Here is a 25,291-nt window from a genome sequence, read left to right as displayed (position 1 = left end):
GTTGTACATACTGAGCATTGTGAGACTGGTGTGGAGATGCTGGGTCAGGGGGTAACATTTTTGCTGTGATTCCTATTCAGTAGGTTTGAGACTGACTTGGTGCCATTCCTGGCTTGTGACTGCTTCCGTCCACTTCGCACCCCCAGCACCCACAAAACTAGCTCTGACCCACCCCAGGCTGGGCATGGGGCCTTCGCAGCCCAAGGGCACAGTTCTGGCATTCATCCACGCCACAGAGATTCACTCAGCACCACCACCGGCCAGCCCTGTGCTGGGCACTGAGAGAACAGTAGTGAATAAGGCAGGAAAGATGCTCCTGGAACTGCATTCTCATGGGGGAGGCAGACAGTACGCAGATACCTTAGTAAATTGTACAACACGGTACATGATGGCCAAGTGGAAAGTAAAGCAAAGAAGAGAGGTAAGTGTGGGGGTGGTAAGATTTTCAGACAGGATGGTCAAGGGAGGTGTCACTGAGAAGAGAACATTGGAGTAAAAGACCTGAAGGAGATGAGAGAAGGAGCCATGTGAACATCTGGAAGGATGTCCCAGGGTGTGGGAATAGCCAGCGCAAAGGTCCCGAGGCAGGACCATGCCTGGCACAGCCACTCAACAGCTATGAAACCTTGGGCATGTGGCTTCCCTCAGAGGCTCAGTTTTCCCCACGGGAATCCCAGTCTCCCAGGACCGTGGTGTGGCCGTGGGGAGGTTGCCCATAAAAAGTAAGCCTTGCTGGGCCTGGCACTTGGGGCCAGCCCAGTGAGGTTAGCCTTTGAGAGGGGTCTCAGTCTACTCTCCCCTTGTCACACTCCAGTCAGCCCTGTGAATTGTGGCCCACTGTGAGGTTCACAGCCACAAGCAGGTCTTTCTCTACCCTCACACACATGCAGGCCACACACATACTCAGTCCTGGGCCCAACCCCTTGCAGTGCTGCCTGTGGGGCACTCAGGCCTGAGGCCTCATCATCTGGCTGGAGGGAGGGCCTTCCTAAGGCCCTTCCTGCCGTGGAGGCAGAGCAGAGGTCCCATGGCTCACAAGCAGTAATGACAGTAGTAAGAAGAGCTGACACTTCTAGCACGCATTCGTGCCAGGCCCTGTTCTAAGTTTTACATGCACGGACCCTTTGAATCCTCTCAATTGTCCCATGATGTGGGTCCCATTATCATCCCCATTCTACAGATGAGGACTTTGAGGCCTAGGGAGATCATCACTTGTCAGGGTCCTCCAGGGGCAGGGCCAGGATGTGGACCCGGACTTCCTGGGTCCCCAGCCCATGCTCTTAAGCACTCACCTGTTGGGTTGAGTTGGAATTCTGGCTCTGGGAACAGACAGCCTGGGGTTCGGTCTGGCTCTGCTGCTCAATAGCCATATGACATTTGGCAAGTGGCTTTACCACTAGGCACCTCAGTTTCTTTGTAAAATAGGCTTGTGCTGTTTGTCCCCTATCTACTGGGAAAGTGGGAAGGTTCTCCCGAACTGGCACACATGAGGTGATAAGTGCAGGGTAGTGAGTGCTCGGAGTGGCAGATACTGTGATGACACTGATGTTGTGGCCGTCACTCTCTCCTGAGAGGTCAGAGAGCCGTGCTGGCAAGCGAGGGTTGAGTTCACGGACAGAGTTCTGTCCTTCTGGCCACATGCACATTTCTCAAGCTCCCATAAACCATAGCATGGGGGCTAGAACGAGGCCCCAGGCTGTTTTCCAAGCCAGCCGGCTGGCCCACCCCAGATGGCCGCCCCCAGCCGCCAAGCAGACAGTCATGGGCCCACATCTCCCAGCAGATGGGATGTGAGCGTTGGCAGCGCTGAGCTTCCCGCCGGGGCGGGAACAGACTTGGAGCTGGGCTTCAGCACCACATGCCTAAATGAGCCCCAGACCAGGGCTGCTCTGTCCTCAGCCCCTTGCTGAGACTGTCTCTTCTAGGACATAGGGGACGCCAACTAGCCAGGGACAGTGGGTTCCCTTTGATCCCAAACATGACTTTCTGACAGCCTTAGTTTTGTTAGGATTAGAGGTTCGAATTTTTTTTAATTGAAAAACTAAGTCACTTAAGAATTTAAACAGTATGTAAGTGTACAAAGTAGAAAAGGGAGAATCTTGTGTTAAGTGAAAAAAGCAAGTGTAATAGTGAATCTCATTTGGAACTTCATTTATGTTCAATAGGTACCTCTAATTGTGTCATATAATCTCTAAAGCATACTGTTAAGTGGGAAAAAAAGTAGCTTCTTAGTCAAGGTTAAGATTTTTTAAAATTCTTAACTACATATATGGCTGTGTATAAATACATCTGACACATGTGTGCCTGTAACAGTGGCTCACACACATTGGGCTCTCCCTGTGTACCAGGCACAGTGGTAATAGACACTACGTGGATTATTTTACCGAGTCTTTGCAACCGTTCGCAGCAGGCACTGTTACCCCCCACCATGTCATAAACGAGGATCAAGCACAGAGAAGTTAAGCAACTTGCCCAGGGTCACACAGCTAGAGATGAAATAGAGCTGGGATTCGAACCAAGACACACTGACTCCTAAGTGACCTCCCAGGAAGAGCTCTTTGGGGGGAGTGCACCCCACACCCAGCGCAGGGAAAGACAGGGGTGCATCTGAGTCAGGAGCCGGTGGAGAGCAACCTGTGTAAATGGGAACCTCCCTGCTGACATTGGCCTGGAGGCCCTTTCTCGGCTCAGTGACATGATGCGGGTCATCAAAGGTCAGAGCACACAGGGTCTTGCAGGCTGAGCAGTGAGTCTAGATTTTATTGGGAGAGAGATGGAAAGCTGTCAGCCAGTTCTGTGCAGAAGAGAGATATGATCTGACCCATGCTGCTAGGAAAAGAATGGACTGGAGTAGGGTAGGGTTGGGGTAGGCGCGGGGAGACCAGGAGAAGGCTGCTGTCCCAGTCCACGTAGGACATGACAGTGGACGGGACCAGGTGGAGGGTAGCGGTGCCCTACTTATTATCCCTAGCAGGGAAGGGAAAGCTGGGAGCTTTTCAAGTAATGGCTTTTGGTCAAGTCTTTGGTCAAGTCAAGCCAAAAAAGTGATGGTAGGCCACCTGTCCCCAGTGTGGAAGAGAATGAGGATTTCTGGTCCACGCTGTCCCTTTGCCCCAGCAGAGGGCGCTGTGGGGCAGTGTCAGCGGGATACAAAGACGCCGATCCTGTTGGTGCATTAATCAAAATCCATAATCCCACGGCCACCCAAATTGGCAGGGCAAAACAATATCCGATATCCTTGCTTTTCATGATGTTTCAAGACTACCCTACTTGTGATAAAAGAGATGGGTTTGTTTATTAGTTACCAAGGCCAGAACTGGGAACACCCAACCATGAGATCATTTCATTCCTTCCACCCGTGCCTCTTGCCCAGGTCCTGTTTGGCAAGGGTGGGCTGTGTGCTTAGAGGCAGTGTCATGACGCGTTACTTTTGCCGTCTCCTGTGTTTTGACTTAGGGTGAGCATGTTTTTCCAGTTAACACTGATCCTGCTTCGTCTTTAAACCGTAGCCCCGAGTGCATTTTGGGTACTTCCAACAATCCCGTGGAGGGAGTCTTTTCCCTGGTCCTGCCCAGACACCCTGCTGTGCCATCTCCCTGTGATGCTGGAGCCACAGGGCCTTGCCCGGAGCGTGGCAGAGCCTGGTGCCTGCAGCACCTCGTGGATGAAAGAGTGAGCCAGTGGGACTGAGGACGGAAAGCAGTGGGGCTCTCAGACAGGGCTAGCAGGGCGTTAATTGGTACAGCCGCTTGGAAAACTATTTGGCAGTTCAGTAAAACGGAAGATGAACATGCCTGGCGATTCAGCAGTTTCTCTCCTAGGTATAAACCCAGAAGGAAATGTGTTGGTGTGCTCCGAGAGGTGCTTCCATGAATGTTCCTAACAGCACTGTTCACAGTTGTCAAACACTGGAAACAGTTTCCGTGCTTATCCACAGTAGAATGGATTTGATCCATCATGGTAAAAAACGTCAGCCTCCTGCAGCAGCATGGTCGAATCTCATATCCATAGTGTTACGAGAAAGAAGCCAGATATAAAAGAACACAAAAGGCACGAAGCTCAGAAACAGGCGGAAATAAATTATGGTGTTAAAAGTCAGGACAGCATTGCCTTTGGTGGAGGTGGCAAGGGGCACAAAAGTGTTTCTGGAGGCTGGAAATAACTGTATTTCTTCAGCTGGGTGGTGATTACCTAGGTGGTCACTCTGATAATTCCTTGAACTGTCCTTATGTGTCGTGTACTTTTCTGTATGTGGATTATATTTCACAGTTTTAAAAAAATGTCAAAGAGAAAAATCATAGCTTTGGAGAAGTCAGACCTGGGTTGGAATCTTGGTTCAGCCACTTAGCTGTGGTGATCTCGCATAAGGCACATGACCTCTCGGAGCTTCAGTTTTCTTGTCTGTAAAATGGAGATAGTAAAATCTCCCCTGAGCAGACCTGTACATATAGTTTGAGAACTTACTGTCTGAAATACAGCACAGTGAACTATGTCTTCGTAAATGTGACTTTGTTATTAACATGGATCAGTCAGAAATTGCTTTGTCTGCAAAGTAACAGAAAACCTGACTAATTATAGCTAAAACAAATACGAGGTTATTTTATTTATCTAACAAGAAGTCTGGAGGTAGGCAGCTGTGAGGATTGACTTCTGTGAGATTTGTTGCTCTTGTTGTCTCTCCTTATGATCACGAGATGCTGCCACAGCTCCAAACATCTCACCCTCACACCAATGTCCTTAGAAAAAAACGGGCAGGTGGAAAGGGGCTTTCCTTTGACCAGGGAAGAAAATCTGCCCCTAGATGTCCTCCCAAGCTGGATTCCCCTCACATCTCGTTGCCTGGAATTAGTCATGTGGCTGCTGTGGGTAAACTTGGAAAGCAACATCTGGGAAAGGGGAATGAGATGGCTGTGACTGGCTTGACTAAAGGTTTCCATCCCTGGCTGCACATCAGGATCATCTGCGTAGTATTAAAAGGGCGACGAGGTGGGGAGTGGGGAGAGAAGAAGAGTGTATAATGGGGGTGTGTGTGTAAATATATACGTATACAAATATGTAAGTGTACGTATACAGACATACATGCCAGGGCCTCACCACAGACCAACCAAATCAGAATCACCAGTGGTGATTTTGTCAGAAAACCAGGTTGAAAACCAGTGCCACAAATCAAGATCCATGATGGTACCCGATGTCCGAGACAGGCCCGTATTCTACATAAGAACTTATGGTAATTAGTATACATGTAATATTATTATGATATGACAGTAAACATGTGTGTTTGAGTGCCCACCTCATGGGGCCTGTTTTATTCATTCTACCTCTTATTACCTGACAGACTCATCTCCCCACCTGCGTGTCAGCTCCAGGAGGACGGGGGTCTTTGTTTTACTCACTGCACTTAGGAGGCACTCAGTCAGTATTTGTTGAACAAAGAAGGCTGTTCCATCCCCTGTCTCGTTTAGTCCTCCCATCACTCCTTGGGGGCTGTGATAATGTCACTGTACCCATTTCACAAAAGACGAAGCTGAGGCTGGGGATAGCAAGTCACGTGGTCGAGCTCACACAACCAGGAGGCAGCAAGTTCAAGTCCTGATCCAGACCCGGTGCTTTCCAGCCCGAGAACCCCCAGCTACTGACCATCACACATGTCACTTTGAGAGCAGGACAGCCTCTTGTGTTCTGATCCCTTCCTGGGTCCTGGGAGCCTCTTCACCTTCCTTCTCTCCCTCGAACAGCTCATCACCCTGCGGGGCTCCATCCTGGAGGACGCCACACCCACGGCCACGAAGCACGGGACCGGGCGGGGCCTGCCCCTGAAGGACGCCCTGGAGTACGTCATCCCCGAGCTTAACATCCACTGCCTTCGGCTGGCTCTCAGCACGCCCAAGGTGACGGAGCAGCTGCTGAAGCTCGACGAACAAGGGGTGAGCTGGGGGCCAGGTGGGGGCAAGGGGCACTGGGCCAGCCGCCTACAGCCCCCTTCCAGCAGCTCCTTCTGTCTTGGGCACTTTTTTTTTTTCTCCAGAGAACAGAAACCCACGCAAGCTAGTTTCAGTAAAAGCAAGGATCTACTATCAAATTCTGGGGTGCCAAGAGCAGGAATGGGACTGGGTCCCAGCAGGGAGATAGTCTAGGCATGAGACAGCCCCCAGGTTCGTGTGTGTGTGAGTGTGTGTTACCTCTCCCTCTCTGCATACTGCCTCCCTCCGCTTCTCTCGCCCTCCCACAGCTCGACTTGGTGTTAGGGTTACAGCCACACGCAGACCCCAGCTAGCTGACTCTCGGTCCCGGAGCCCCTCTGACTGGCCCGTGCTTAGATCAAATGACTGTCCGTGGTCTAATCACCAATGACCACAGGAATCAGGGATACACAAAATAAACACTTACCAGGGGCCCATCCTGTAAAAGACAACATGGACTATACAGAGCCCTCCAGAATTTCCTCTTGCGGGACCTTAGCCAGTTCCAGTCCACCTCTTGCAGGAAGCTGGCCAAGGTGACAGTCTCTTTCACTCGAGAGAGTGGATGGCCGGCCGCCCTCCGCTTTGTGTGGAAAGCGCGAGAACAGTGGCATGGGTACTTTGTGGTACCTCTGGAATGGCAGGGAGGGAGAGGGACAGTTGGGACAGACGGACAGTTGCCCCTACACCTGTTTCCTCCCTCTGGCTGTGGTACTGAATTCCTGAGGGACCCCAGCAGCTCCCCGGGCCCTGCGCCCGAGAAAGCCCCCTTTGTTCCATTCCCTCCGCCGTCTCTGCCTGGCCTGCTCCACAAAGCCGCTCTCGCCCCTGCAGCTCTGCCGGAAACACAAAGTGGGCATCCTGTACTGCAAGGCCGGCCAGAGCTCGGAGGAGGAGATGTACAACAACGAGGAGGCCGGCCCGGCCTTCGAGGAGTTCCTCTCCCTGATTGGGGAGAAGGTCTGCCTGAAGGGCTTCACCAAGTACGCAGCGCAGCTGGATGTCAAGAGTAAGTGGCCTCGCGGTGCAGCCGGTCAGGTCACGGGAGCCCCAACTGCGCTCTCATCTTGTGGGCAGAGGTCAAGAGGCCTGGTCACACCCGGGCCAGGACATGGGACAGCGGGAGCTTGAGGACTCCGCTGGTGGGAGTACAGGGAGTGTAGCCACTTTGGAGAACGGAGCAGCATATGCTAGTAAAGCTGGAGATTCACCCACTCTGGGTCTCAGCACCCGCCCTCCCAGACATATCCTCCGAGGTCACCTGCCCGTGCTCACCGGGAAACGTCCTGAGTGTCCGGCATGGGGCCCAGCACGTGGGCAGAGCCATGGCAGGTCCCACGGCACAGTGCCCTGTGGCGGGCAGCCTGGAGGAGCGCCACGGGCTGGATGCTGAGCATGGACAGTGGGTCTCCAAGGAGCGGGTGCTGAATGAATCACGCCTTTCACACAGCAATTATTTTAAAAGCACACTCAACAATATATTGTATGGAGATTTGTTCTCATACAGTGAAACTAAAGGAAAACCAGGCAGTGACAGACGCAGTGTTCAGGGTAGCGGTTACCTCTCCAGGGAGAAGGCAGATGTAACTAGAAAATGATACTCAGGTTACAGTATTGGTGGCGGGCTGTTTCTTAAGGCAGGTGGCAGGTACAGCATGTTCTTTGTATGCATACATGTATGTTGTTTGTGTGTGATATATGGCATTGAAATGTTTTGTGATGAGAGGTTTTGGGGAGATGGATGGGTGACCCTGTGAACTGGTGGCACAGCCCCCCTGGGGAGAGGACTGCCCATTGTCCTGGGGGGTGGACTCCCGTTGGGTTAGTTGCTCAGGCTGAGTTGGAAAGCCCTGATCAGTCGTCCTGGCTTGCTCACGATCGCTCGCTCTTTATGTTGCCTGGCCAAGCCTCAGTGTCCTTATCTGGAAAGTGGAGGCGCAGGTGAGAGACCGGCCTAGAGAGATGGGTGACATGCTGAGCACGTGCCAGTGGCTGTCGTCCTCATCATCTTCACCTCCATGGCTGAAGGAGGCAGTAGGAGGAATAAGCATGTTGTTTTGCCCATTGCTGGCTTTGTGGTCTTGGGTAGGAGAGCCTCCGCCTCTCCCCGCCCTGGTTTCCTCCTCTGTAATGTTTCCCCTGGGAGCACGGTGTGGAGCCCAGCCGGGTCTGTGCAGCCCCCCAGAGCTCTGAGGGTGGGTGCTGTGGGCAGGGTGCTGACGGGGTAGGGGGCTGCTCGCTCCACGCCCAGTGCACAGGAGCCACAGCGAGTGTGAGCACTAACACTGTAGGTGGTGTTCCTTCCTGCGCTCGGGTGGGCAGTACACTCAGCACAGGAGTAGGAGACCTGTTATCCCCCTTCTCAGACAGGCGTCTGCTCCCCACAAAATCTTGCCCCTTCACTGGGTTGCTGTGAGGGTCAGGCGCCCAGTGTAGCACCTCACAGAGAACTAGTGCTCACATGAACATCAGCCACTGCTGTGTGGCCCGTATGGGAAGCAGATTTTCTCCAAGGGCCCCAGGGAACTGTGCTCCCGGCCAGTCTCCCCAGCTAACAGGCAGGGGTGCCCCGGCTTCACGGCCACCTGGAGCACACCGGGCTCTGGCACTGGCCAACCATGGCTGCAGTGACCTCACCCATCACAGCTTCTCCACTAGCACATAAGCCCCCAAGACCAGGGACTCCTCTGTCTATTTCACTGTTTCCCCAGCACGTACAATTAAATGAAGCGGGTGGACGTCAGTGCCCCAAAGGGCCAAGAAGTGATTTCCAGGGGTGCGTGTGACATTCTGGAGTTGTTTACAGCCGAGTTTATGGGTTGGCTCGTGCATCCAGCAGAGACAGCCTCCTGGCTGCCTTCCCTGGGCAGGAAGGGGCTGTTCACAATGATGCAGGCACCTGACCCCATGTTGGGGCTAGGCCTTGAGAACATGGCATGTGACCTGAGAAGGGTGAGTGGGAATAAAATAGGCAACGAGGGAAAAGCATTCCAGGCAAAACAAAAAACAGCCCGGGCAAAAAGCCTTGAGGTCTAAAGGCTGTTGTTCAGGGAATTAACATGAAGCATGAAGTGACGGAGGCAGGCGGGGTTCTCTGCAGGGCCTTTAGGGCTGAAGATTAGAGATTCCGATCTGTTTCCTATGAGAAGTTCGAAACCCACAAGAGGCAGCATCGAATACAGTTAAGAAAACACTCTGGAGTCAGACAGCCTGAATTTCAGTCCAGACTCCACTGCTCACTGCAGTATGTGTAACCTTGGGCAGGTTGCCCACTCCCTGTGCCTCAGTTTCCCCCTCTGAAACATGGTGCCCACGAGCAGGTATGCTTCTCCCTGAGATGTGCCTCCCATTAGAGATGAACAGTGTCCTGACTGTCATGATTATTGTTTCCTTCTTTTCTTCATAGTTTTGCTACCTGTATATGCGTTTCTAAATAATAGAATTTGCCTGTCTGGGAACATAATGTGAATGGAATCATACAGTCTGTGCTCCTTTGTGTCTGGCGTATTTCATTCAGCATTGTATCTGTGGGATTCGCCTGTGTTGTGGCCGTGACTCATTCCTTTTCATGGTGGTGCATTTCTCCACGGTGTGAATATACCTGTTTATTCACTCCTTGGACTGACATTTGAAAATACTGGCACTCGTATCTCGGGGCACCTGTGTACGATTTCTCTGGGCTGTGATCCTAGGAGATGAAGTGTTTGTTGGTCCATCACTTAAGCCTACCTTTAGGTTCAGTAGATAGTACTAAAAAGTTTTCCAAAGTGGTTGTACCAATTTACACACCTAACCAGCCACATAAAGGATTCCAACCGCTCCACATCCTTACCAGCCCTGGGCACTGTCAGAGTTTTAAATGTTGACCAGTCTGGTGAGTGCTTAACGTAAGATTTCCTTTTTTATCTAAATTTATTTAATTTTAAAGGGTGGAGTTAAGTGAAAACGTCAAGTTAAAAACTAACACAGATGGCATGTGGGATATGGCAAAAGCTCAGAGGTTTTGGAAACGTGGTGCTAACTGGTGTATCTGTTTCAGCCGACTCCACGGGAACCCACTCCCTCTACACGACATATCAGGACTACGAGATCATGTTCCACGTCTCCACCCTGCTCCCTTACACCCCCAACAACAGGCAACAGGTCAGTGGGGCCCAGGGTGGGGGGCCCCAAATGATTTCCAGCTGATGCATGGCTGAGCCCTGAGACATTCTCCTTCCGCACTGCAGTTAGCTGGCTGCCTGCCCAGCATTGGCTCTCCTGGGACCATCCTGTGCAGCAGGTGGGGGCCTTTGGCCCTGGAGACCCTCTGCACCACAGCCAATCACCTGGGGGTTGGAGACTACATCAAGTGTCATTTGATGTTAGCTTTTTTCTAGCTGTTTCTTGGCCACCCTGCTACCCCAGCTCCCCTCAAGGGTCTCTTGAGTCATCAGGGGTCCTGTGGGGGTAAAAAAGGTAAATCAGTCAACATTAGTTCAACTGCAAGTGACAGAAGCATAAATTAAATTAGCAGAAGTGAAAAATGGGATCTACTGGATTATGTAACTTACAAGTACTAGGAGAGGGGTAGCTTTAGGTATGGCTGGATCCAGGGGCTCAAACAGCATTAGGAATTCTTCCCATTTCTCACCTCTGCTTTTCTTCATTGTGGCCTTATTCACAGGTCTTCCCAAGTAGTGGCAAAGATGCCCGCTAGCAACCCTCACCTTACATCCCACCACCGTAACTACCCAAGGGGAAAGAGAGCTGTGCCTTCCAGGTGTCCCAGAAGTGTTTTGGGGCTGAATCTCATTAGACCACTCACTTGCCAGAACTAAGGTGGGGATAGAATGGGCTGACTGGTCAAGCTGGAAGCCCATGCTCACCCCTAGAGAGGGTGAGTGGGGTCAGCTCAACGGGAAACGTTGACAGAGATCAGGGAGATGCTTTCCCAAAGGGCATGGGCACGGCTTCCAGGAGGAGAGGGTGCTGGGTGGGCCACAACAGCTGCTGCTCACTGCCGGGAGCTCCTCTGGACACACCATGCCTACTCTGTCTGAGAGTGGTTTCTAATGAACAGAAACCCTACAGACGTTTGATGGTTTAGGGAGTATATATCTTTTTCCATTGGTACAGGTGACATTGTAGATTTTATAGGCCAAAAATGATCAAATATCAGTGATTTCAGAAGGTTCACTTAATAACCTGCTGTAGGAGCCGTGGTCTCGTTAGGCCTGAGTTGGAGTTCTTTTCTCTGCCACTTCCTAGCTGTGTGGTCTTACCTTTCTGAGCCTCAGGGCCCTCCTCTATAAAACGGATGGGATGCTGGCACCCATGTCTCAGGGTCACTGGGAGAGGACCCTGCACTCATGAACCCGAGCACGAGGCAGGGCCCGACACAGGAGGCACACAGGAAGCGAGTAGAACCTGCCCCTGGGTATTTGGGCGGCGTGGTGGGAAAAGCTTGGGTTGTAGAGTCAAGCAGAAGTGGGTTCAGATCCTGGCTCTTTCCCTCCATGGCGGAGTAACTTAGGACCCTGAGAGCCTGAGGTTTCTCATCACAGTGGGTGGGATGAGTTAATGCCTCAGGCTTCTTGTGAAGCTAAAATGTGGTTGCAGCTTTCAGATGTGGATGTAAAATGCCTCGTCCAGGGCCGGCCACAGTAAATGGGTACTTTATCCTGCAGTTTAACTTAATCCAGTGTAAAACACACAGAAAGAGCTAACTGAGCGTGGCTGGATTTCACACTGTGGGCCACCTCACATGGACTCCATGTGACTCGTGTCTGTGGACCTTATGTCACCAACAGAGATTCCTAATAGTTACTTGAAAACTAAACTTATGTAAATAAGAGCAGTGTAATTTCAGCAAGTAAATAAAGCGCCATGAATGCATCATCGCCTGCAAAGATGACAGAGTCTTTCTCAAGAACTGTGACAAGCAGGGGAGAAGGGACAGGGCTCCCATGAGCTCATCTGAAGCCACTGCCCCAACGTTCTCAACACAGATGTCCGGGGAAGGGGCCCTGCCCACGGTCTTGGGTCCAACTCCGCTGTTGTCCACAAGCATGGCCTTGAGCAGGTAGCAGGCTGCCAGCCCGTGCTCTTCTCCAACAGACATTTGTTGAGTGCCTGCTGTGTGCCGGGCACTGCTTTCGGCACTGAGGGCACAGCAGTGGGCAGCGAACAAAACAGACAAAACCCTTGTTCTCCTGGAGCTGACACTTCAGTAGGAAAAGACAGATAGGAAACCAAAGGAAGGGGGAAAGGTTGCTGTGTGCTAGGTGTTGACAAGTGTTAAGTAATGGGGGCAGAGGAGCAGAGGGGGGAGGTTGAGGGGGTGATGTCATGGGTAAGACAGTGGTGACATTTCAGCCAAGACCTGAAGGAGGGAGGGAAGGGGGAAGCCTTGTGAGATCTGGGGGAAGAAAGTTTTAGGCAGAGGGAACAGTCTATGCAGGGGCCTTGAGGAGGAGATGTTTCAGGTGGGTTTGAGGAGCAGCAGGAGGCCAGCGTGGCTGGAGCAGAGTGGGCGAGGCAGGGGGCTGCGCGGAAGGAGATCTCAGAGAGCCGAAGGGGCAGGTCGTGAGCCTCGAGCTGACCCATGACGCTTCCCTCTCCCCCTCGGTTTCCCGTTCACCAGCTCCTAAGAAAGAGGCACATAGGAAACGATATCGTGACGATCATCTTCCAGGAGCCCGGGGCGCTGCCTTTCACCCCCAAGAACATCCGCTCCCACTTTCAGCACGTCTTCATCATTGTCCGAGCGCACAGCCCCTGCACTGAGAGCGTCTGCTACAGGTAGGCGCCTCCACCGCAGCTGCGGGGAGCGCCCCGGGGCACTGCCCCCCCCCCCGCCCCAGCCCACTCCTGCGTGCACAGGAAATCACAAAAGCTGGTTGCCAGCATCCAGGCAGCGTTGGGGCAGAGGGAAGGGGGACAGCTGGCCCAGGTGGGCTGCCTCCTGCATTTCTTGTTTGTGCTTCAGTAGGGGAGCTCTGTTCACACATTCCCACACTGTCTAAGAGGGTGATTCTTAACCAGAAAGGGGCATGTCACCCCAGTTTTGATAAGGGAACCATCAGGGATTTGTATTTGCCTGGAATCTTTTGGTTGCAAGCAACAGAAAACCCATATGAAAAGGCAGTTGTCTCTGTTCTCTCATAAATGACCAGGGCAAACGCAGCTGGATGTGCCCCGCTTTCCTGTATGTTGCCTCGTTTGCTAGCAGCTCTGAGCTTAACATCTTCCCGCTGCAAATCTAGCAAAAAGAGAGCTTTCCTTTCCCAGAAAAAGCAGCCCCAGAATTGGGGCTCATTGACCTGGTTGGGATGATACACCCATCCTAGAACAAGACCACCAGGTGTGCCTGGGCCCGGGGTGCGAGGGTTGAGAGGCACAGGAAGATGAAAAGATGGAGGCAGGGCGGGCAGGGACCCCCACCTTCAGAGGCAGAGCTGAGGGTTCTAGTTCACAGATCAGTAAGTGACATAAGCCTCAGACTCGTTCAGCATCCTCCCCAAGGACCAGTTCTCACCCAGGGCATGGCCCACCCCAGAGAACAAATGGGAGGCTCTCTGGGTGTGGGGTGAGCACAGCTCTGTGGTCGTTGAGAACCAGCCCATCAGTAACCCAGGCCCAGGTCCAAGTCAGCACTCGTCCCTGGAGCAGCACCACAGACTGGGGAATGGGCTCCGGAGGGTTATTTTCCATTAAAAAAAATAGTTTCAAATTTAAGAGATACAAAAGATAAAATTATTAAAAATCAAAATCCCTCTCTCACCTGTGACCCCCAACTACCCAGGTGCCTCACAGAGGCAACTACTCTTAGCAGTTTCTTATGTATCCTGAGACCTTAGGCAATTACTTACAAGTATTCCTTCTTCACCTTTTTAGTACACATGTTGGCATATCCCACACACTCTCCTGCATCCTGTATTTTTTCACTCAGCAGCCTTTGAGAACTTTGCATACCAGTCCGTAAAGTGCTTTTTCCCTCTTTATGACTGCGTACTATTCCATCATGTGGCTGCATGAGAATCTACCCCCATCCCCTATCCAGGTGTGTTTAGGTGGTTTCCTGTCTCTTGCTCTTCCAGTCCCCCCAGCAGTGAGTGACTAGTTTATACACTTGTCCAACTATACAGCTGGGAAAAGTAAATTCCCAGACATGGAGTTACTGGGTCAAAGGGTATGTGCCTAGGTGTACTGGGTGGTCTTGATGGCTTTGCCAGAGTCTGCCAGTTTATTCTCTCAGCCAGGACTGTGAGAGAAGGGAGGGGGATTCCAATGTGCAGCCCTTGCTGTTGACCACCAGGCTGGATGTGCTGCCCAGGGGCCCCTGGGAGCCAGCACACTGCAGCACAGGCCCCGGCCTGAGGTCCCCTCCGCACACCCATTTGTTCCTGAGACATGGCAGCAGCTGCAAGGGGCTGCACCTCCAGGCTCTCTGTGGGCCTGAGGTTACTTTGATGATGTCCAGTGTTCCTCAACCACTCAAAGGTCGCCCTGGTGAACAGAGGTGGAGTTGTTCCGAAGCACGTGCGCACATACACACACACACAGGAGGCCACCCTCTCATAGCACATCAGAGGTAGGGAGCTGCTGGCTGGGCTCTTCTCCCCTTTCTCCTAACTGTGAGCTCCCCTCTCCTCCCGGGGTTGTCACAGGAGCCTGCGGCCCACCTCCCACCTTCCCAGGCCAGCCCTTTCATGGCTTCCAGAAGGATTTTTCTCCCGACACACAGAGCTTTCTTGTTTTTTGCAATTTAATTTGAAAGATTTTTATTATGCAACATTTTAAACATTCTGAAAAGTACAGAGAATAATATAACAGACAGCCATGTGCCTACCACCAGATCTAACAGATGTTAACATTTTGCCATACTTGCTTCAGCTCTCTCTTTATTTTTGAAGAAAGAAAATGTTAGAGAGACAACCCAAGCTGCCCCCTCTCGCAACCCCTCTCCTCCCCTTCTCTCTTTCCCCACCGGCAGCTGCTCTCTGGACAGACCTACCCCTGTCTTCCCGTGTCCCCAGACACCTTTGTTACAGAATTCGTCACACTGTAGGAACAAGCTGTTGATGTGACTCTTGCCTCCCTTGAAGGTCACCCCAGGTCGTACTCCCTTCAGACATCTGTCCTGGGGTGGCACTTGCTGTGTACACAGCCCTCAAGACCCTTTTGCTGACTAGACCGGTGTCTGGCCCAAACGTTGTAGGCCCTGAGAAAATAGTTGTTGAATAAATAATTGTGAGTGTTCCAGGAATGCTTCCTGACCAGGTGACCTGGTGGTCGCACCACCTCCTGGTCGTGTAACAAGGTGCCATCCTTCCCCGCTTCAAGTGTGCACTTTCTGAACGGCACACCAGCATCCCTGCCGCCTGTGGGCTGTGAAAACCCCATCCCTCCTGCTGGGGAAGTGAGGGACCAGCTGTGCTGATTGTCCAGAAACCTCAGCAGCTTGTAGTTTCATGATTCTTAAAACCATGAATCAGGACTATGGGAAAAGCCAAAACCTGTCACTATATGCAACCAAGTCCTGAATGAAGAAGTTGCAAAGTTCTTCGGTCTATAAAGCGCAGTCTGAACACACAGTTAATTAGAATAGAGAGACTGGTGAGGTCATCTTGTCCATCCCCCTGCCCCAGGGCAGCACCGCGCCCACAGGGTTTCCCGCAGAAGAAACCTGCCTGATTTGTGTGGCTTTGAAGGGCCTCTCCAGAGGGAAATGCCCTTTTCTGTCAAACCCACACTTTGTCAGAAAACCATTTCTTCTCCGTCTGTCTATTCACGTTTAGATCATTACTTTAGTCAGTATCAAACACCTGTGCTGGCACTGAGGCGTCAGCTCAACCCAGGGTGGCGCCTGCCCCTACACACTCCCAGCCTGTGGAGAAGGCTTCCCTGGACAGTGAACCTGCAGATGGAGAGCAAGAGTCCGGCCTGACCCTGGGGTCTGCAGCAGCTCCCTCGATGGCTTCCTGCACATCCTCTGGTCCCTTCCATCCCTTTCTTCATGGGGCAGCCATAGTGGTCTTTGCAGATTGTCAGTCTGGCACCTGCATTTGACAGGCACCTGCAAGAAGCAGGTACCCCCTCCTTCAGGATTTTAACTGAAGGATTAATGGACAGACTACTAGTAGGTGTGGGTAAGCTAAGGGGACCAGTACAGACAGGTGAGGCATCCAGGGACCAGCAACAGCAGGGAGCCATTACCCCACGCCCTCAGCTGGATGAGGTCAGAGGGGGATGGGAGAAGTTTCTGGAAATGGAGAACTATGGCTCTAGGAGAGCGGCAACCTGGCAGGAGGTGTGGTGTTGAGCAAAGGGCCGAGGACTACAGCAACAGCCCAGGCCCCATCCTAGCAGGGAGGCAGTGAAGAGAAATAAACCCTCCACCCTCTCTCCTCTCCCCTTCCCGTAGCCTGCGGGTGCGGCGGAACCCAGGTGAAGGTGACAGCACATAGAAACTCACTTTCCAAGGCACTGAACGGGGCAGAAAACAGCAGAGACTGGGGCCAGGGGCGCAGACGGTGAAGAGCCAGCCCAGGTGGTTGCCTGGTTGCTTGCTCTCATGACCAGGATGGAAGGTGCTAACTCACCATCAAGGCCCTGCATGGCCAGGGCCCTGCTGACCTCATCAGCCTTCCGCCCTCCCCTCCGAGAGCTCTGGGGACCCTGGCCTCGTCTCACCCTGCACACACTCTTTCCTCACTGGGCTGTGCCCACTGCCTGCGGCGCCCTCCCCTCAGCTCTTCCTCTGGCTCCTACTCAGCCTCCGGTCCCACTTAATTTCTCTTCCTCATAGAGGCACTCCCAGAACACCAAATCCCCAAGGCCCAAGAGAGAGGGTGTCCGGTAAGCACTGGTCAAACAAATGCATGAATGTCACCTTGTCCCCTTGTCAAGTTGAATGGTGGGGTCGGGAGTCAGAACCTGAGCCTTACATTGTGGTTGGGTTTCGTGAAATACGTTTTACCCAAGAATCTTGTTATTTAAAAAATTGTCCTACAGTATACTGGAAGGCTCTCCCAACACCATACTCACAAGCTGAGGTTTTTCTGGAAGGTGAATACAGTATTCTTTGAGAAAAACCTCTCTCATAGCAACTCATACCCTTTTTTTAATCATCATCATATAAACAGCAAAACTCACGGTGTCCCTGCAGCCCCCTTAAATGTCTTTCCCTGCCCCTGGGGTGTTCACTTGGGCGGGTGCCGTGGCCTTTCTGCCTGATTTTAGAAATTGTCTGCCCTGTAGCCACTGAGTCTTGATTGGGTCATTAGATCATCACATCCGAGATTTATCCACTCTCTAAACTTGACTTACCAGCAAACCTCCCACTTCCCAGCTCAGGCTGCTTCCGCCTGAAGCCTTGGTGGGTAAATGGGGAGCCTGCTTACCCCTCCTCCATTTGTCCTCCATGCACCCCCCCTCCCCCGGCCCCTGGCCTGGTGACTGCCAGTTTCTGACCTGTCAAGGAGTAGAGCACAAGGAGGAAACTGGAGGCAGGAAAGTGTCGCTGGGGCTCTGGTCACAGCTGACTGCAGGCTCTCTGGGCTCTCGGGGGCTCCCTGCCCACCCTCTAGGTCTCCCAGTCAGGAATAGACCTCAGCCTCCTCCCAACGAGTAGGGTGACCTAGGAGGCCCCTGTTCAGGGAGGGGAACACCTCACTGCCCACTCTCTCCAAAGATTTCCCTCCTAATAAGATCCTCCCTCTCTCTGATTTGCACAGTGGGTGAGGAGGTTCAGGAGTTTGGGGGAACGGGTTTTAGATCATTTCCTTTTTACCTTCTCAGTTGCTATCTGATTTCTGTCATAATGGCACCTAGTCAAAACTGAAGTGGGGGGCAGGGTATAGTTCAAGTGGTAGAGTGCATGCTTAGCATGTATGAGGCCCTGGGTTCAATCCCTGGTACCTCCTCCAAAAAATAAATAAGTAAACCTAATTACCTACCCCTCAAAAAAAATTCAAAAAATATTTTTTTAATAAAATTTTTTAAAAAACTGAAGTGGAAAAAGTCCTATTCTAACTTCTCCTTACCATGACTTCAAAATAACCTTTGTTGAAATGATTTACAAAGTGTATTAGTACTCTACAAGTGTTTGAAAGAAATCACATAATTGTTCCATATCCATCAGGTGTTCCTACAATAATCCCACTTTCCAAACTACCCCAAAACTCAGTGGCTCACAAACATCATTGTCTTGGCTCACATATCTGCAGGTCAGCTGAGGTCTGGCCGGCCTTGGCTCCAGGCCACGTCGGGCCCAGGTCTGCTCCAGGTGTCCCTCATCATCCTGGGACCAGTAGACCCCAGAGCATGTGAGTCTCATGGTGACGCAGGCACACAGGAGGCAGGCCTGACCCCTACACACATTTCATGCTTTTACTCTGCATTGGCCAGATCAAGTCACATGACCAGGCTCAGTGGAGTGAGGATGTACCTGCCCGTGAAGGTAGACGGGAAGGGGTAAATTTTGCCAAACTGTAATGTACCACACCATATGTGTGTCAAACAAGAACAGCTAGAGTTGAGCAGTGCTGGGACAGTTATCCTTTGAATAACATCAGTGGATGTTGTAACGTTCTGCTCTGTAGGAAGTAAAAATACCTGTATGTACTCTGAGACTTTATCAAGTTTCCAATCTAGTTAGCCAGCAACTGACTAATTAGACGTACACCTCCATTCTTATAAAGGAAACTCCTCTTTCTGAGTGTGTATTTTCTTTCTGAAAGGACTCTCAGGTGTGTTTCTTTCTACCATCTAAACGATTTCTCCCTCCTCAGTATGGCTGTGACCCGATCCAAAGACGCTCCTCCTTTCGGCCCCCCTATCCCCAGTGGAACCACATTCCGCAAATCTGACGTCTTCAGAGACTTCTTGCTGGCCAAGGTGATTAACGCTGAGAACGCCGCGCACAAGTCCGACAAGTTCCACACCATGGCCACCAGGACCCGCCAGGAGTACCTCAAGGACCTGGCTGAGAACTGTGTCTCCAACACACCCATTGACTCCACGGGCAAGTTTAACCTCATCTCCCTGACCTCCAAGAAAAAGGAGAAGACCAAAGCCCGGGCAGGCGCTGAGCAGCACAGCGCAGGGGCCATCGCCTGGAGGGTGGCGGCTCAGGACTACGCCCAGGGAGTAGAAATTGACTGCATTTTGGGGATTTCCAATGAGTTTGTGGTGCTCCTGGACCTACGCACCAAGGAGGTGGTATTTAACTGCTACTGCGGGGATGTCATTGGCTGGACCCCAGACTCCTCGACACTTAAAATCTTCTATGGGCGAGGGGACCACATCTTCCTTCAGGCCTCCGAGGGCTCTGTGGAGGACATAAGGGAAATCGTCCAGAGGCTGAAGGTAAGGGAGAGGGCTCAGCTCTGTGGTCTGGCAGAGGCCTTAGGAACCACTGAGATGCCTCCCTGAGCCCAGTCAGTTGGGCCAGGACACTCATCGGCCCCAAAAGAATCAGAATTGTGACTTACACACCAGAGGTCTAGTGGGTCCTGCAGCCTGGGTTCCTTCTGGGGAAGGCTTGGGCCAGGGATCTGAGGCTCCCATGCCATTACCTTGGGAAGACAAAAGGCAGCTTTACTCACTCTAGATGTTGATAGAAAAGATAAGTTTAAGCTTATGTTAAAAATGTAAGGATACTTTCTAGAAGAAATAAAATAGATTGAAAAGCTTTCAGATCATTAAAGGATAGTGCAGAAGCAGGGTGTTTGGGGATGAGGGGAGGTAGTGGGGAGGAAGTATAAGAAACCATGATAAAAGAAAGAAAAATTATATGGCAGGAATAATTCCACATCAGTAATCACGATAATTATGAATGGTTTAACATTTATGTTAAAGTCAAAGACTTACAGTCTAGATAAAAATCTCACCCTCAGCTCTTGATGGACAGCTCAGGCTCAGACTGTTGGCCAAACCAAGGGTGGTGGAGTGGTTTCAAGTCAGATGACATCCTAGTTGGTAGTGGCTGTTTGAAACGTTGTGCTCAGAGTACTCAGGCCACATCTGAGCCCTGTGCAAAGGAATGCGATGGTCAGTGATGGGCTGTCAGTGGGTTTAGCAGAATGGCGTGTCATGCCTGAAATAGAGAAGGCAGTTTAGCACGGGAATTAACAACACAGGTTCTCAAGTTGGAAGGCCTGGTTTCGAGTCCCAGCACTGCCACTTACCAGCTGAGACCTTGAGCCAGTTACTTAACTGCTGGGTGACTCTGTTTCCCCATCTGAAACATAGGAACAATAATCACCCTGTATCATGTGCAAGTTTTAAGGATTGGATGAGTTACATTGTCCAGGCATGCTGGCTTGACTTGGTAGGCTGTGACCTCCAGAGGCCACTGTGACAGCCGGCTGTCCTCAGCCTTCTGACCCTTAAACTTGCTCATTAAGTTTAGGTTGGATTGGTAAAGCCCTGCTCCCAGCCTCCCTGACTCCAAAATTCATGTCCCATTTTAGGCAGTAGCAATAGCTAGTGTGTAGGCTTCCCATTAGGATGTGAGATCCTTGAACAAGGGCTTCTGACTGTTTTGCTCACTTACTTGTCACATATGCGTAGTTCAGGGCTGGCACATTTGGTTAGTTGAATGAGATTCTTGAACCCTGACTCTGTGCTAATGAGCAGTTTACATGCATGATCTCACAGTCCTCCACCCACCCTGGAGGGGTGTAGGCAGTGTTTTTATCCCCACTTGACAGATGAGGAAAGTGAAGCTCAGAGAGGTATAGATACTCACATAAAGTCACACAGCCAGTAGGTGGCAGACTGGGGTCTGAATCTAGATTTTTTTTTTCTGACTCCAAAACCTGTTTGTGCCCAAACTCGAGGCTTGATAGCTAACTGCTTACTCGGCATCTCCATTCAACCCCTGAAACTTAGCATGTCTAAGAACAAGCTCCTGGTTTCCCCCCAACTGCCTCTCAGAGAGAGTTTTCCTGTCGCAGTACAGGACAAGTCCATCTCTCATTTGTGGAGTCAGAAGCCTTGGCATCAGCCTCACTCCTCTTTCTCTCACACCCACATCCAATCTGTCAGCTCCGCCTCCAAGAGGCAGACTCTCTACTCCTCCCCCTTCCACAGCCCCTCCAGGACTCTCCAGCAGCCTCCTTGCTGGTCTCCCTTGCTTCCACACTTGCTTCCCTGTGGCCTGTTCTCAGTATGGTCACTAGAGGGATCTGATGACATCACTGCTCTGCTCAGACTTCTCAACTCTCTTGGATAAAAGCTCAAGTCCTCGTGGTGGTCCGTGAGGCCCTGAGTGGTCTGACTCTGTCAGCCTCTCTGACCTCCTCTCCCCCTTACACTCTCTGCTCCAGGCACACATACCTCTGCTGTTTCCAGAGTGTGCTAGTCAGGCATCCAGCCTCAGGCCCTTTGCACTGCCTGTGCCTTTGCGCTAGAGCACTGTCCCTGATCCCCACGTAGCTCAGTCCCCTTCTACATGCCTTTAGTCAGATGTCAGCTGTCACTGAGGTCTCATTATCCAAAATTGCCAACCCCCCTCTCCAATTTGGCCCTGAGCTTATTCCACCCACTTTCTCTGCCTTAATTTTCTCCATAGCACCTACCACCCTCTGACATGTATTTTTACATATTTGATGTTTCCCGCTGTGTCCTCAGCACCTAGGTCAGCGTCTGGTGTGCAGCAGGCACTCCATGAACATGGACTAAATGCACACGTGCGTGCTGCCCTGTAATAGCACAGACCGTCCTTGGAGGGCTGGCTGTCAGACTGCTTGGAGCCTTGCATGACCTTGCATTTCTTCCCAAAAGCCCAGTGAGGGAGATACCATTATCATCCCCAATTCACAGATGAGGAAACTGAGGCTCAGAGAGGTGAAGCAACTTGCCTAGGGCCCAGAATGAGTTAAACATGAGAGAGTTCTTCCTCCCCAAAAATCGCGTTTCTTGAGCAGTGACCATGCCACGCACTGTGCCACGTGGTACCCTCATCCCTGCATCCTCTCTGTGCCGCCATCCCACACCCACCCCCGTGCCTACTGTTGGTGCAGTGCTTTTACAGCACGTTTCTACAGCCTTCTTCCCAATCTCAGTGCCCCGAAGCCCGCTGAGAAACCAGGCACAAGGAAGCGTTGACAGAAGCCATCTTCTGTGAAGGAGCAGGCCCATTTTAAACGGCTTACGAGGCCAGTCTGTCTTTGTGAAGCCCTTCAGGGTCAGGAGTCCGCACCCTCCCCAACACAGCTGGGATTCAGACATCCTTCATTAAGTCAAAAAGTTTTCTGGTGTGCCAGCCCTGGGCCAGGCAGTTCCAGGACACAACAGTGACCACAGTGGGCCCAAGCCTGCCCTCCTGGGGCTCCCATCCAAGGCAGATACTGAACAAGAATTACAAATGCCAATAGGGTAAAAGGAGCAGTGCTGAGGATGCCAGGGGACCCTATCATGGGGGGCGGTCTCAAACCTGCAGATGGGATGCAGCCGCCAGACATAACTGAGCTGCTTACCAAAGCTTAACATTCATAGGATTTCATACAAACCTCGCTTTCTGGCTTCTTTTGAAAAACGGGGGTATCTGGCTATCCGAGACCTACGTTTGCACAGGATAGGGGTCAGCTGAGCAAGGTGATGGATACGCCCTTTAGATGGGACAGGAGTGTACAATTTGGCCATAGGTCTCACCCGCCTACATCTCATTTACGTTACCCACCAAGCACCCCAGCCTTGTGGGCTGGGCCCCGGGTTGGGGGGACTTCCCTGAGGGAATGACTTAAACTGAGACTAGAGCAGTAAGTAGGAGTCATCTTGGTGAGGGGTGAGGGTAGGGGGAATAAGTAAGAGAAACAACAGCGGGAGCAACATAGCAACAGGGAAAACGGCACAGTGGCTAAAAGCAGGAGTCGAGGAGGACGTTCTCTGTGACCTTGGGCGACTGACACACTTCAGTTTCGCCATCTCTTTATTTCACAATAAATTTAACTAATGTTAAGCAGATTAGTATATGTGCCTCATAAGTGAGATACTAGGGAACTTGGGCATTTAAAGGGCTTAACCAGCGCCTGGCACACAAAGATCAGCCCCCCAGGAAAATGAGCTTTAAAGGGGGGCTGGGTGGCCACGTGACGCAGCAGGGGTTCCTCTGAACTGATTGTGTGTTTGATCTCATAAGGTGTTCCCTGTGCCATCAGGGCCTCGGGCTGCTCTGGCCTAGTGTCCCAAATCTTCTGTCACCTTGGGTTTTGTAACAACCCAAAGGAAGCCTCGCCTGAAGAAGAGCACCCCTGCTGATGTTTCAAGCTTCCTCTGCAGACTGTCTCTCCCCCTGTCCAGACAGAGAGAGGGAGGGAGAAGGAAGGAGGGAGAGAGAAATAGAGAGGGGGGGACAGGAGAGAGAGAAAGGGAGAGAGACTGAGAAATCCAGCTGCTGAAATAAGATGGGAGTTTCCTTCTTCTGTAGGTAGCGCTCAGGCTGCTCAAGGCTGGTGAGATGGCTCAGAGACTCAGGTCCCTTTTGTCTTGTGGCTCCTTCTTTCCCTTCGATATTGTACTTACCTGCGTGGTCAGCATGGAGTCACTCCATATCCACGTTCCCATCTTCAGGAAGGGAGACATCGTATGCGTGGAGGGCAAGCAGTTCTATTTTTAAGAACACGAGGTAGCAGCTCCAGCACTTGTACTCCTATCCCGTTGGCCAAAACCAAGTCATGTCCACAGCCAGCTGCCAGGGAAGCAGAGAAGTGTGGTCCCCACCCAGGTGGCCACACACACATCAAAATTCTGATTTGCAGTGGGCAGGGGGTTCTTCCTACTCAAAGGAAGAAGAGGAGGGTGGAGGGTGGCAGGAGCTCTGTGGGACTCCTGGGGCTGGTGTGTCTAATTGCACAGGCTCACAGGACCTTCCTCCGTAACCCACAGCCAAGTCCTTTGGACACAAGGGTGGCGGCTTCAAAGGGAAGAAGAATTTTGACTCCCAAAGCAGATATAATGGTCTAGGATGAAGCCACTCACAACTTTCTCTTTTGAGGCACTAAACAGTAGGCTTTCCTTTCAAACCAACTCTTTTTAAATGTTTTAATCATGGAAAATTTCAAACATATGCAAAAGTAGAGGGACTTGCATAGTAAATTCCTAGCCCGGCTTCCACAGTTATCAGCCCCATGGGCCAATCTTGCTTCTCTCTTCTCTCCCTTACCTTCCCCTGATTATTTTGAAACAAATCCTGGACATCCTATCATTTCAGTATTTATCTCTAAAATATATAGATTTAAAAATTAAGTATTTTGCCACTATCATACATTAAGTAATTGACAATAACTCCTTATTGTCATATAAACAAGTCGGGCTATGAAATCAGTTAGTGCATCTCAATCAACTTTTCAAGAATAGAGTAGAAAAGAATGAGCCATATCAGAATGTGTCCCAGCAAGGAAGGACTTTGTTTCATGGAGCTTTGTTCCGGTTTTACATGGTTCCCCACTTCACAGTTTCTCACTATGCAGACCAGGAACAGATGTGTTTACATTTTCAGGTAAGTCCTCTGCCATTCAAAGTGTCCTTTTTTGCTACCCACACTCGGGAATGTGATCCGTGTGGGTTGCAGGGAGTATTTTTATGTGTATGGATGCACGTGTAAATGTGTAAATGAATAACGTGGCTTGTGACCTAAAACTCCTTTTTACTGTGCATAGTGGTCAGAAAAGTCTGGAAGCTGCTGCTCTCATAGGTATATCACAAAGCATCATTTCTAGCCAGGGAGTGACCTTCCATGGGAAACGTGGACCATTACATGATCTCTTAATGCAGTTTCAGGCAATCGCAGACAAATCTTGATGTAACTTGCTTAACAGCCATGGCTCCTTAAGTTAATCTTCTCACCCCAAGAAGAGGAGGGAATCCCTAAGGAAGTGCTGAAGAACTAGGGGTTCTGTTCAGGGGGTCCTTATATCTATCGTAGTATGTTATCATGGCGGAAATCTCACACAAATGAAACGGAGTAAATTGGAGGGAGGGAGGCAAGGCCCTGTGCTGCCTGGTAGGTTCCAGGTTGGGGGACAGTCTGAGGAGGAGACTGGGAAGAGGTTTGTGCCTCTAAGAATGAAGTCATGAAGTAGAGAATATGGCCCAAGCCCCCAGCCTAGAAAAGATCCTAGGGCGTCTGGTCTCTTGTTTCTCCAGCTTACTCTGGTTGTAGTCACTGTATCAGTCAGAATACAGCATTAGTGGCTAAAAACAACACAGATTTATCTCACTCACACCACATGTGCGTCTTAGGTTCAGCCGGAGTCTATGCTCCACATTCTTCTGATTTTGGGACCCTTGCCCACCCAGCAGCCTCTATCTGGAATACTCCCAGTGGCCGTGGCATAGGG

General features: G+C 51.2%; 1 protein-coding gene across 5 annotated transcripts in view; it reads left to right on the top strand.

The window, feature by feature from the left end:
- Positions 1-25,291, top strand: part of SIPA1L3 (signal induced proliferation associated 1 like 3) — a 214,824-nt gene that overhangs the window by 128,366 nt on the left and 61,167 nt on the right. For all 5 annotated transcript variants that reach the window (XR_012509042.1, XM_074369753.1, XM_074369754.1 and 2 more), the window contains exons 5-9: positions 5,736-5,924; positions 6,795-6,969; positions 10,000-10,103; positions 12,586-12,743; positions 18,737-19,313. Coding sequence is in view for 4 of the 5 variants with exons in the window: in XM_074369753.1 (XP_074225854.1) it covers positions 5,736-5,924; positions 6,795-6,969; positions 10,000-10,103; positions 12,586-12,743; positions 18,737-19,313 (1,203 nt within the window). In the remaining variant the exon portion in view is untranslated. The remainder of the gene's footprint in view (positions 1-5,735; positions 5,925-6,794; positions 6,970-9,999; positions 10,104-12,585; positions 12,744-18,736; positions 19,314-25,291) is intronic.

The sequence above is a fragment of the Camelus bactrianus genome, chromosome 9, assembly GCF_048773025.1.
Source record: "Camelus bactrianus isolate YW-2024 breed Bactrian camel chromosome 9, ASM4877302v1, whole genome shotgun sequence".
Classification (NCBI taxonomy): domain Eukaryota; kingdom Metazoa; phylum Chordata; class Mammalia; order Artiodactyla; family Camelidae; genus Camelus; species Camelus bactrianus.
Note: the sequence above shows the minus strand (reverse complement) of the source record. Positions and strands in the feature narration are given on the sequence as shown.